This window comes from Entelurus aequoreus, linkage group LG02, assembly GCF_033978785.1.
Source record: "Entelurus aequoreus isolate RoL-2023_Sb linkage group LG02, RoL_Eaeq_v1.1, whole genome shotgun sequence".
In the NCBI taxonomy this organism is placed as follows: domain Eukaryota; kingdom Metazoa; phylum Chordata; class Actinopteri; order Syngnathiformes; family Syngnathidae; genus Entelurus; species Entelurus aequoreus.
Genome location: NC_084732.1, coordinates 66,478,498 through 66,492,434, shown reverse-complemented (window position 1 = coordinate 66,492,434; position 13,937 = coordinate 66,478,498). Strand labels below are relative to the sequence as shown.

At 41.6% G+C, this 13,937-nt stretch overlaps 1 protein-coding gene across 1 annotated transcript in view; it reads left to right on the top strand.

Annotated features, from left to right (window-relative positions):
- The window catches only part of mybpc3 (myosin binding protein C3), a 74,881-nt gene that overhangs the window by 39,038 nt on the left and 21,906 nt on the right, over positions 1-13,937 (top strand). The window contains exons 12-18 of the mRNA XM_062030867.1: positions 2,864-2,866; positions 3,054-3,178; positions 4,007-4,112; positions 8,242-8,408; positions 13,376-13,541; positions 13,614-13,720; positions 13,798-13,827. Of these exons, the coding sequence (XP_061886851.1) occupies positions 2,864-2,866; positions 3,054-3,178; positions 4,007-4,112; positions 8,242-8,408; positions 13,376-13,541; positions 13,614-13,720; positions 13,798-13,827 (704 nt within the window). The remainder of the gene's footprint in view (positions 1-2,863; positions 2,867-3,053; positions 3,179-4,006; positions 4,113-8,241; positions 8,409-13,375; positions 13,542-13,613; positions 13,721-13,797; positions 13,828-13,937) is intronic.

The window sequence follows — 13,937 nt, the reverse complement described above, 5'->3', positions numbered from 1 at the left end:
ATTGTTCAAATATTGTAACGTCTGTCGAGACGCTTTGAGGACATGAATTCCATCGATCACTTTACTGAGCAAAACTCTTTATTGTCGGCCATAAACACATCACCAAAACATTAGTAAAAAAAAAAGATATCTAGCAAAACTGGTCATTTTCTGCCGTACAAACCAGACCAAAAGCAATTTGTTATATCAACAGCAGCCGCTCGCTCTTTCTCACTTGTGCCAACACATGCACATATGGCACTTAGCCAGTGATGCATTTACAGCCACACAAAAAGTCGGACAACTCCAAAACCACACATAAAGTGTCATTACAGGTTGTTACACTATGATTTACCAATCAAATGTGTGCTTATTCTAGTGTCATTTATTAGGAATCTTAATTTATAAATATTAATCATGAAATGCTGTTAGTATATTAAATAAATACTAATAAAAATATATTTTTTACAAACAGGAATTTGCAGGAATGTACACATGATCCCCTGCTTACATCTCATTGTGCAACATGTGAATGTTTTAATGGGAACTAAATGCAATGTCTGAAAGGGGTACAAATTATTTCCAAAGCAGGACCTCCACCCAGACAAACAATACAAGTACACAGTTCATGAAAAACAATATTTGTTGTTATTGTCATTGTAAGCGGGCCTAAACACTTATATTAGAAAATAATCTCATGGAAATGACTGCTGTCATTTGATTATAATAATAAGAGAATGTTGTCTGTCTATCTGTGTTGGCCCTGCGATGAGGTGGGGACTTGTCCAGGGTGTACCCCGCCTCCCGCCCGAATGCAGCTGAGATAGGCTCCATCACCCCCCGCGACCCCGAAAGGGACAAGTGGTAGAAAATGGATGGATGGATGGAGATTGAACTTGTTATTTAGTCAGGTTTGGGACAGGTGTGCTGCTGGTGTAGCCACAGTGTGCACGTCTGATGTTGCTCACATGAGCTCCACTTAATGCTCAGGGAGTTTTTGCGTTTGCTCACACACATGAAAAATTAGAGGGAACATTGCTACAAGTCTCAAGTCTTTTTGAATACAATGCCACAAGCTTGGCACACCTATCTTTGGACAGTTTCGCCAATTTCTCTTTGCCCATTCCTTTTTGCAGCACCTCACAAGTTGGATCAGGTTGGATGTGAAGTGTCTGTGCGCAGCCATTTTCAAATCTCTCAAGATTTGTACAACTGCATTCAGGTCTGGGCTGTGGCTGGGCCACTCGACGACATTTACAGAGTTGTCTTGTTGCCATTCCTGTGTGCTTAGGGCCGTTGACCTGCTGAAAGATGAGCCATCGCCCCAGTCTGAGTTCAAGAGCGCTCTGGAGCAGGTTTTTATCCAAGACGTTGCTGCATTCATCTTTCTCTTTATCCTGACTAGTCTCCCAGTTCCTGCTGCTGAAAAACATCCCCACATCATGATGCTGCCACCGCCATGCTTCACTGTAGGGATGATATGGGCCTGGTGATGAGCGGTGCCTGGTTTCCTCCAAACATGACTCCTGGTATTCACGCCAAAGAGTTCAATCTATGTCTCATCAGACCAGAAAATCTTGTTTCTCGTGGTCTAAGAGCCTTTCAGGTGCATTATGGCAAACTTGTACGAAGGAATGGCTTCCGTCTGGCCACTTTAACATACTGCAGAGATGATTTTCCTTCTGGAAGTTTCCCCTCTCTCCACAAAGGAATGCTGTAGCTCTTGCAGAGTGACCATCAGGTTCTTGGTCACCTCCCTGACTAGGCCCTCTCCCCCGATCGCTCAGTTTAGACAGCCAGCCAGCCCTAGGAAGAGTCCTGGTGGTTCAAAGCTTCTTCCATGTATGGACGATGGTGGCCACTGTGCTCATTGGGACCTCCAAGGCAGCAGATATTTTTTAGTGCCCTTCCCTAGATTTTTGGGTCCAGACAATCCTGTCTCGGAGGTCTAGAGACAATTTCTTCGACTTCATTCTTGGTTTGTCCTCTGCCATGCACCGTCAGGTGTGGGCCTTTCCAAATCATGTCCAACCAACTGAATTCACCACAGTGGGACTCCAATTAAGTTGTAGGAACATCTCAAGGATGATCGGCTGAAACATCTCGCTTTTGCGCTTTATTGCAAAGGCTGTGAATCAGAATCGTAATCAAAATCAGAAATACTTTATTAATCCCAAAAGGGAAATTAAGATTTTCCGCACAATCCCATTCAAGAGCAGACAAACATTACAGGGAGACAGAACAGGATCGCTGACGGGTCTGCCAACTTCCGCCGCCCCTTACAAAACAGGTGAGAAACAGGTAACGTTGGGTAGGGGATTTTCAGTCTAAGCCTGGGCCCCTGTAAAGGGGGTCCAGACTGAGGCCAATGAAAAAAAACCCTCATAGCTATAGCACACATAAACGTGTGTGTAAGAGGGAAACATCAAACACAAAGGACATTAAATACATTAAAAGAGCAGAGCTGATGTAACCAGCCATTTCTACATACAGCTACAAAAGTTTAAAAAATACTACAACAACGACAAAAAAAACATCTACACTGTGGTGGCCTCTGCAGTGTTGCACGCCATCGTCTCCTGGGGTGGAGGCAGCATGGCCAGAGACAGGAGCAGACCCAACAAAGCAACCAAGAGAGCCGACTCCACCCTCGGCCGCCCACTTATGTACATGTAATTTCTTGTTTTTTTATTTTCCTAACATTTGCTAAAATTTCTATAAAAAAAAAAAAGAAAAAGAAAAACATTTTCATTGTCATTATGGAATATTGTGTTTAGAGTTTTGAGGACAAAAATGAATGTGTTCCATTTTAGAGTAAGACTGTAACATAACAAAATGTGGAACAAGTAAAGTGCTGTGAATACTTTGCTGTGCATTTTTGCAGCAAGTTTTGAATCATAATTCTGATTAACCTGTTTTTATATGCACCCCTCTCCTCTCTATCCCTGCCATTCCTCCCCAGCAAGTAAGTGTTGTTTTTGTGCATTGAGTGGGATTTTAGATTAGAAGTACTTTTTTTTTACTATACACTGTAAAATGGACGCTTTTGTAAACTTGTAATTGTCTTGGTACAGGTACATTTTTGAGAGTGTTGGGAACATGCGCTACCTCACCATCAACCACTGCTCATTGGCTGACGATGCAGCATACTGCTGTGTGGTGGGACAGGAGAAATGCACCACTGAACTTTTTGTTAAAGGTGGGTAAGGATCGGTAGGATGAGTGGCGTGAGGTGAAGTGAGTTTCATGGCTGGCTAGCTGACTCGTATGGAATTGTCGGATTTTTGTTAACTTCTTGTGGTCTAATCAATGTTAATACAGGTTGATCATTAAGAGGCAGAGACCGTTGATATTAAAAAAAAAAAAAAAAGGTTAAAGGCACATGTTTTTTTATCAAGCTTTTAACTAATAGTTTTAAGCTCGTTTTAGGTTTTCAATTTAAATTATGTTATTTGCTATTGTATTTATTACTATTATTACTACTAGTATTCTCATTACTATAATATTATATATTAATTATTAAACTGTTTATATTACATTTTTACTTATAATTTAAAATAGTTTTATTTTTTTAGATAAATTGTTTTTATTATCACGCGTGGATGCCTCAAAGGTGGAGTTTCCTTAATCCTCTGTGCCATGCCTTGTCTTGTTATTCTCAATGAGAGCGTGTGTGCATGTTTTTTGTTTTTTTTACTGCACTTTGTGTTGCAACTTGCCTGTGCATGAAAAGTGCTACATAAATAAAGTTTGATTGATTTACTAGTTGAAGATAACGAGAAAAATATCAGAGAGTAGGCTCAGCTTGATCAGATTTCTGCCTTGTGTTTAATCAGGACATTTAAAATAATAAGTCATTTTTAAACGACTTGACCTTTAAAGACAATTCAAAGGACAAATATACATTTATGGTATTATTTGTGTCCTTCCCTGCCTCCTCTGACCACACGTCACTGGTAGGAATTAACCAAACAAAGCTTGTTTGCGAGATTGTCTTTGGTCTGCCATGACGCCCTGTTTGCTCCAGAGCCTCCTGTTCAGATCGTGAAGAACCTGGAGGATCAGATGGTCATGAAGGGGGAACGCGTGGAGCTCGAGTGCGAGGTCTCCGAGGAGGGAGCTAACGTGAAATGGTTAGATTTCCTTCTTGTCTTGTGAAAAAATATTAAATCAATGTGACTTGGATCTAATATTTGAATGCATTTGCAATACTGCATATGGTGGGCAATCTACTAATAAAAGTTTCAATCAATCAATCAATCAAGTGTAATGGAACGCAACTCAGGAACAGTATCAATACAGGACCTAAAATGGAACCTTGAGGAACACTATTAGGGCATACTTGCCAACCTTGAGACCTCCGATATTGGGAGGTGGTGGTGGTGGGGGGGGGGTCGGGGCGTGGTTGGGGCGGGGGTCGTGGTTAAGAGGAGAGTATATTTACAGCTAGAATTCACCAACTCAAGTATTTCATATATATATATATATATATATATATATATATATATATATATATATATATATATATATATATATATATATATATATATATATATCCATCCATCCATCCATCCATCTTCTTCCGCTTATCCGAGGTCGGGTCGCGGTGGCAGCAGCCTAAGCAGGAAAACCCAGACTTCCCTCTCCCCAGCCACTTTGTCCAGCTCCTCCCGGGGGATCCCGAGGCGTTCCCAGGCCAGCCGAGAGACATAGTCTTCCCAACGTGTCCTGGGTCTTCCCCGCGGCCTCCTACCGGTCGGACGTGCCCTAAACTTCGGGTGGCATCCTGACCAGATATATATATATATATATATATATATATATATATATATATATATATATATATATATATATATATATATATATATATATATATGTATGAAATACTTGACTTTCAGTGAATTCTAGCTATATATATATGTATATATATTTATTTTATTATACATATAAATAAAATAAATACTTGAATTTCAGTGTTCCGGGGGCTATCCAGTAGATGGCAGTATTGTCCTGTTTAACTTCTCCTCCGTTCATGACTCGGCCACCGTGTTCAATGGAGAAGTCTGTTTTACAAAATGTACAGGCAACATAATTACATACCCCTTCCCCTTCGAACTGTCCTTTATGAACTGAAATTCTTGTTTCCATTCGTTTTGGAACTTGCAAGCGTATTTCTTCATCTTGCTCGTCGACGGTGTCGCCATGTCTGTAACTTCCTCGTTCTTCTGCTTCTTCTCCTTGTTGTGTGCGCAGTTGTGCACTCTACTCTCTAAAAGCCGTAGATGTTATGACGTCATTGGGCAGGCAAGCTGTTTATATTGTGGGAAAGCGGACGAGAGAACAGGCTGTCCCCACTCAGGTCCGCATTGAGCTGGGGGGGGCGTGGCCTCCAGCTCCGGCTGAATACCGGGAGTTTGTCGGGAGAAAATTTCTGCCGGGAGGTTATCGGGAGAGGCGCTGAATACCGGGAGTCTCCCGCTAAAAAAGGGAGGGTTGGCAAGTATGACATACATACCCCTTCCCCTTCGAACTGTCCTGAAAGAACTGAAATTCTTGTTTCCATTCGTTTTGGAACTTGCAAGCGTATTTCTTCATCTTGCTCGTCGACGACGTCGCCATGTCTGTAACTTCCTCGTTCTTCTGCTTCGTCTCCTTGTTGTGTGCGCAGTTGTGCACTCTACTCTCTAAAAGCCGTAGATGTTAAGACGTCATTGGGCAGGCAAGCTGTTTATATTGTGGGAAAGCGGACGTAAGAACAGGCTGTCCCCACTCAGGTCCGCATTGAGCTGGAGGGGGCGTGGCCTCCAGCTCCGGCTGAATACCGGGAGTTTGTCGGGAGAACATTTCTGCCGGGAGGTTATCGGAAGAGGCGCTGAATACCGGGAGACTCCCGCTAAAAACGGGAGGGTTGGCAAGTATGTATTAGGGTAACTACAAAGTTGGACAAAAGACTATTGACTGCATCTAAAGGAAGCAAGCTTTAGCGACACTTTAAATCACATGATGAAAAATATGTGTAACTGCCAAAAAGGAGAGGACTTAGGCCCCTTCTACACTAAGCCGCCTAAGGTTATGCAGGGTAAATCCCATTTAACCTTACCCTTGTCTACACACACACACAATGGTCGTTTAAGACCCCCTCCCGCCTCCGTCCGCCGGCGCAACGCGAACTAGTACGCATGCGCGGAAAATGCGCACGTCATAGTCACCTCCAGTGTTGCTTGGTGTGCAAGTTCTTAAATTAAATTGAACTTATCTCAACAATAACCAGTGTTGTGGTATTTCAATGAACTGGAATCCAGTGTGCTGTGGGGCCCTATTGTAGTGAATCACACCTGAGCCATCATTGATTGATTGATTGAAACTTGTATTAGTATATTGCACAGTACAGTACATATTCCGTACAATTGACCACTAACTGGTAACACCCGAATAAGTTTTTCAACTTGTTTAAGTCGGGGTCTATGTTAATCAATTCGTGGTATTCATAAATTAATCAAATCTTTAATGGACACTTGAAAGTAAACAATGTGGTAAAGAACATTTTACATTAGTAGATTGCACAGTACAGTACATATTCCGTACAATTGACCACTAACTGGTAACACTCGAATACGTTTTTCAACTTGTTTAAGTCGGGGTCTATGTTAATCAATTCATGGTATTTATAAATTAATCAAATCTTTAATGGACATGTGAAAGTAAACAATGTGATAAAGAACATTTTACATCAATCAAACTAGGGATCTAGATATCTGGTCGGGACACTCCTCACTCTTTTGCCTTCACCTTCATTGTCCATTCGTTTTTGGTGACTTTATATACTGTGGACATAGACGTTGAGTCCGCGACATACATGGCGGACAATAACTGATACAGTCTGCTTTGCCAGTCTAAATGCATTTGATGTTTTCCATAGTCTTCCCTCGTCGGCCAGGTAATACAAAGCAGACGTTACCTTTTTTTATTCACATCCACGGGATGTCTCTCTTTGGACAAATGGACAACGTTTTTCGGTAAGTAGAATCACAGCTGACCTGGACATTGGAAAGTTATTTTGCCGTCTGAGAAGTGTTGTATCCCAAATAGCTGCAATCGCTTTCTCTTAAGATATTCATGTGTGATTTCCACAAGCGTCTGTACATGTAGAGGAAGGACAAACACGGGCATGTCTGGATGACTCGCCTCCATCTTTTCAGTGGTTACCTCCGAGTTACGATACCGCTTTATTATGGAGCAGGCTGTGGCGTGTTCTTTCTGACGTCACTTCCTGTGTGGGGCGCGGACTTTCTGGCGTCACTTCCTCTCCGAAATCAGTTTGTAAACGATCGATGAGTCCATACAAAGCTAAGAGCCGGAGATTCAAGAAATACACGGCGCACTTACCCGTGTAAAAATGTATCCAAGGAGGGGAACCTTAAACGATGGTTTAGGGTGGCTGAAACGGGGCTTAGGCTAAATATTTATTTGTTTAAGAAGTTATCCGGCTTAATGTAGACAAGGCCTTAAAGTGTTGCTTTGAGGAACGTCTTAGTTATGTAAATTCCAAGTGTTCAATACTTGCGAGCAAGGTTGTGAAATGTTAATGCAAGGATCTGCCAATGTGTTTGCGGTCATCCAAGTTATTTTATACAACAGGAGCACTGTAGTGTTTTAGGAATTTTCTGCAAAAGTGTTTGTCTCCAAAGTTTGGAACTAGCCGGTATGATGTCACTCCCGAGCTGGATTTGGCCCCCGGACCGCCATTTGGATGGCACTGCTATACAAGATAGGATAGGACAGTGGTGTGCAAATTGCAGCCCGGGGGTCATTTTTGGCTTGCAGCAATTTAGCCATGTAAATAAATTAACAAAGAGGCATTAATAATTTACCTTAGTGGAGTCAAGACATTTAAAAAAAAGTTAAAGTACCCATGATTGTCACACACACACACTAGGTGTGGCGAAAGTATTCTCTGCATTTGACCCATCACCCTTGATTACCCCTTGGGAGGTGAGGGGAGCAATGAGCAGCAGTGGTGGCCGCGCCCGTGATTTTATTATCTTTGAGAAGGGAAATATATTGATGCAATTTGGATAGAGTAGACTTTATTAATCCAGCATTGTAGGACTTCCGTTTGGATCTCAATATATTTTGCAGATGTGTAATTAAAATACTGTCAAACATACAGTACACAGTATATTAGTCGTATTATTATACAAGTATTACCGTTTAACAAATGATTTGTGCTCATGCTGATCGATGCGTTGCATATCTGTGCAGGGAGAAGGATGGTGTGGAGCTAGCAAGAGATGAATCCTTCAAGTATCGCTTCAAGAAAGATGGCTGCAAGCATGTTCTCATTATTAATGAGGCCACCAAAGAGGACTGTGGCCACTACAGGGTCAAAACTAACGGTGGCGAGTCGATGGCTGAGCTCATGGTGCAGGGTGAGTTTCACCATGAAAGGTGCAACAATTCGTTGACTATCAACAAAAATATTTAATACTATTTGCCACAGACAAATTCATTTGTCAAAAATTGTTATCGATGACACCATCACTTGTGTTTTTCCGGAACGTAAACAAATATGCGCTGCCGGCAAACGACAGGATGAGGAAAATGGCTGCTGCCCCTGGCAACAATACCACGAGCGAAAACATTGAACATGTCATCCTCAACACGTCTGACATGAGTTTATTTTCCTGTTTACTTACAGAGGTAAATCTATAATTGCTATTAGCTATTAGCTGTTACTGAAGTAAGAAAATACTATGGGGTATTTGAGTTAGGATAAAAGTCTGTATTACAAAAACAGAAACATTACCACTAAGGCCAAGGACCACAATCCACAACGTCACTGATTATTTAATTTGATTATGAAATTCTAATGTTTTCCCAACAACCAGTGTCAAAATGGGGAGTGTTATGAGTAGGGCCGTTACTAGGAATTCTGGGCCCCTCAGAATGAATATCGGTATGGGCCCCTTTGCCGCATTCATTGCCGCATTCAATTGTTTTTCTTTTTTTGATGGCGCCTGATTTAATACACCCAATTTCTTTCCTTCTGTGTGATTAACAATTTAACAAGTCAGAGTATTGTTTTGAATTATAATGAATTATTAGTTGTGTTATTCTCATTTCACAAATTTTCAGCAAGTTATTACACCTCTGATCGCAAAATACATGTTAAAGTAACCACTCAACAAATATGGATAGTGGGTATTTTATTGTATTAAAAAATCTAATTATATAGCCCTTAATCACAAATGTCTCAAAGGGCTGCACAAGCCACCACTACATCAGGAAAAGAAAAAAACTCAACCCAATGGGGATAACGAGATATCTTGGAAGAGACCGCAGATGTGGGGACCACACCTTGGGTGACCGGTGCAATGGATGCCGAGTGGATACAGTTAATAATGTGAGAGTCCAGTTCATAGTGAGGCCAGCAGTGGATCCTCGTGTATGTAGACAAATCAGCAGCGCAGAGACGTCACCAACTGATGCATAGAGAAAAGGTCCATCCCGGATCCCAACTTGGAACAGGTAGCGCTGAGTCGTAGTTGTGACAGCATTAATGTGGGGGCTGCTAAAGCATTGGTTATTAGTAGTTTTTTGACAATGAGTCAGAAAATTTGAGTCTTATATGGTAGTAGTATCGGAGTGTACGGGAGTACCATAACTTTGGCGGTGGTAATAGACCTATCGTATTATCGTTGCGATGCGTGGGTTCATTTATTATTTGTATAAGACCACAGCTATCAATTATAGTCTGGAGCACCACACACGAAGGGTCTGACGTGGTACACATATGGATATTAAAATCCAGCATTATAATTATATTATCTGCATGCGTCACTCAATTAGCATCAAACTCTGAAAAGTTGCTGATTAAGTCCGAACAGGGCCCAGAGGGCGATAGATAACAGCCAGATGGGGAGGTAGCGGTGTGACAGACCTCATAGTAAGCACCCCAAATGATTTATATTTATTATTTAGGTTAGTGCTAAGGTTAAGATTTTCATTGGAAATTAGTGCGACCCCTCCACCCCTGTTAAGGGGATGGGTAATATGTGCACTCGTATAGTTAGGAGAAGATGCCTGGAAGATGCCTGTCATTGGTCTCATTGAGACCAATGACATTAAAATTGTTGTCTCTAATGACCTCAATAACTAATAGCGCTTTGGGAGACAATGATCTGATGTTTAAAAAGACCACATTATAGGTAGTTGGATTATAGGTTTTGAGGCATTTTTATTAATGGTAACTATAGTACTGATATCAATAACGTTACGTCTATGTTGCATGGTGCGCCTTAAATCGTTTTGATCACATTTAGGTAGGATTGTTCCGATACCAATAATTTGGTACCAGTACCAAAATGCTTATTGCTACTTTTCGATACTTTTCCAAATAAAGGGAACTACCAAGAAGTTTTAATTTTGGCTCTATTTTAACAGACAATCTTACAATACAATAAACAAATGTTTCCTATTGCACTCAAAGAACAATTTTAGAAGGTTAAAATATAAATCAAAGGGCATTAAACACATTGTGTTTTTCTTGTTGCACTCAAAGAAAAATTTACAATTTTCCATATTACATATAGTCTGCCACAACCAAGGATTAGATTAGAATATAATAAAAAGCTTTATTGACATTATATTAAATGCTTCATGATTTATGGTTGCCAATCCTGGTATGTGCTTTAAGAAAAATACAATTATTAGTCAGTACTAAAAACAAAACTATGAATAGAAGTACCCAGATCAGCCATGTAACAGGTAAAACACATATTTGCTAAAGATAAAACACAAATTCTAGCAATTTGTTGCCAAATTCAGTCATAGTTGACGTTAGATGGCCGGTCCTAACTCCGATAATACTTGGCATCAAGCCAAGCAGCTGTGTGGGCGTCTACGTATCCACGTGTTATGGATCTACATTTTCACAACAGGGGAGCTGGTTAACTTATGAGAGTAGTGTGTGTGTGTTTAAGAGCCAACATGTTGGCTGAGTGATGTCAGTGAGTGAGTGGGCGAGTAACGAGGAGCGCACGCATTGCGCAGTAAAGTGATGAATGGGTCCGGTTGTGTCCTGCAAAACTAATAATAAAGCAACCAGATTGTCACAAATTGGCGGCCTCGAATTTTGACCAGAAAGCGGAGCTTAGCAGACCCATTGCAGGGTAAAGTGAAATGAAGGGAACATTTCCCCTGTGCTCCTACGGTCTGCACCGGAGCCGAACATCAGGACAGGTGTAACAACTACATTATTACCTGTCACTCTTTATAACTCCTTGTGCAAATCTGAATGCTTACTATTTAAATGTTTACCTAAGTTTGCAAAGGTGGTAATATTAATCGCCACATTTGGCGAGGCATATTTTAAAGCAACACTTGAAGCGTGGCACTTCCTTGTTTAAAGTGTCACCTTTATCATTGGTTTTGAAGCCCAATAATCTCCATATTGCACTTCATGCACCCTCTTTATTATCCAGTAGAATTGTCGTTTTTTGCCATTCTTCCTCTCCAAGATGTTTTTACTTTGTGTGTTCGTTTTGACACACTCAACATCAATCACCACGGCTCTGTAGTCACAGCGGCACTCAGATGAAAGAACGGTACCGGTACTTTTCAAAGGCAGAATAGTACAGATTTCAATCAATTAGTATTGCGGTACTTTATTAGTACCGTTATACAGTACAACCCTACATCTAGGGACTGATATGGTTGGGATGTTGAGATTATTTGCTTGGTGCTGCGATAGATTTAACACTTCATAATTTGCCACTTTGGTAGAATGCATGTCTACCTCTGGCACAGTCACTACAGAAAACATATTATGTGAGTCATGTATTTTTTTACGAGAAACTCTGTGTGCAGGACTTTTCCAGCATGGCGCTGGTTAGTTCTAGCTTAACTGACTCCTCACGCGGGCTAACAGGTACTGTAATTGCCTGTGTCCGAGCTTGCTCTAGTGTAGTTAGTCAAGTGTGACTCAACCAGTAATCTATGTTCCTAGGTAGAGTGATGGCGCCTTGACAGTTAGGGTGAAGGCTGTCCCTCTTCAGCAAGCCCGGTTTTCCCCAGAAAGAGGGACAATTATCAATAAACGTTAGTCCCTGTTCCCTACAAAAACTATCCAGCTACTTGTTAAGCGAGACTAATCTGCTACATCTCTCATCATTGCCTCTCACAGGCACAGGTGGCGAGACATCTTTCTAGCGAGATTACAAGTCCTAGCTACGTTCCTCTTTGTAATCTCTGACTGTCTCATCCTAGTGTCATTGGAGCCGACGTGTACAACTACATATGTTTGCGTAGCTAGTGGTGCGATTAGCCTGTCGTACGTGTTTAATAGGTCTGTTGCGAGTCAGCTCCCTAAGATTAGCTTCAATGTCAGTTGGGCCCCAGGAATACACTTAATTATGGCTGGTTTACTAAAATGTATGTTCCGAGTAATGGAGTACCCTATGACCAAGGTGGGGTGTCCGGTAGACTGGGGTGTAGCTAAAGGGCTAAATCTATTTTGCATCTCAACCGGCTCACCGAGCCTGTAGACCACTTAGGGCTGCTACAAACTGGGCTAGTCAGCTTGCTACAGCTAACGCGAGCAAACATGTCCGCGGCACCCTACGAAATTACTCTGCTCTAACTGGCGGACACGGCCCTCGAGTAGAGCTAACCTATCCACACGAAGAACAGGAAGCCATACTCACCTTGTTTTTTTCACAGAGCGTTGTAGCTTCAGACCGGGATTACCTTAGCTTCGCTATCTTAGCAACTAAATAGCTGGAAGTGAGGCGGTGAAACAGAGTGGGTGCTTTGTAAGTTCGATAAGACTACTAAATATGTTGGAGAAGGATTAAAGAAAGGTGTAAAACAATGTGAAGCACACAGATAGAAAGATAGCACTTAGCTTTGAGCGGTGAACTGCATCAGCGTTAGCAATGTGCAGCGGCGGGGCAACCGAACTCTGTTGTTTCCTTCACCGAGTCGAGTGCTTGCTGCCTCCAACGCACAGTAGTTTCGGCCTGGGACTATCTTAGCACTGAAAGTGCGGTGGTGAAACTGAAAATGGGTGCTTTGTTAAGTTTGATAAGACACTAAATATGTTGGAGAAAGCATAAATAAAACTGTAAAACAATTAGAAGCACACAGATAGAAAGATAGCACTTAGCTTTTGAGAGGCGAACAGTGCAGCTTCCGACCGAGACAATCTTAGCTTCGCTAGGTTAGCAGCTAGCTAGCGGAAAGTGAGGCGGTGAAACAGAGAGCAGGTGCTTTGTAAGTTTGATAAGACTTTTAATAAGTTATACAAATTGTACTGCCTCTTACATTTTCTGCATATGCATGCCCAACTCGCCTGGTTTCTGCAAGGCTTACCAAGAGCCATTTTTTGTATGCGCAGAGAAAGAGCTAGAGGTCTACCAGAGCATTGCTGACCTTACAGTCAAAGCGAAGGACCAGGCAATGTTCAAGTGTGAGGTTTCGGATGAGAACGTGAGGGGAACCTGGTACAAAAATGGAGTGGATGTCAAGCCCAATGCCAGGATTAATATCACACACATTGGCAGGTGACCATACTCACAAGTGTAGCTCTCTCAAAAGTGTCGCTCCCAAGATGCCTCTACCTTTGACTCGTACAGAATCCACAAACTGACCATTGATAACGTCAAACCTGAAGATGAAGGAGACTACACGTTCGTACCAGATGGCTACGCTTTCAACCTTTCTGCCAAGCTCAATTTCTTGGGTAATATCCACATTCATAAGCTCATACAATCTTAAACTGTCACTTACTTACATAACGTTTGTTCTTCTATTTTGTAGAGGTAAAGATTGACTACGTGCCACGTCAAGGTAACTTGAAAAATGTCCTCTGCTCTTTAAACCTACAGTATATACATTAACCAATTTAAATATTAGTTACACAAATACAACCGCTGTATTGCCTATTCCTAAACCAGCTT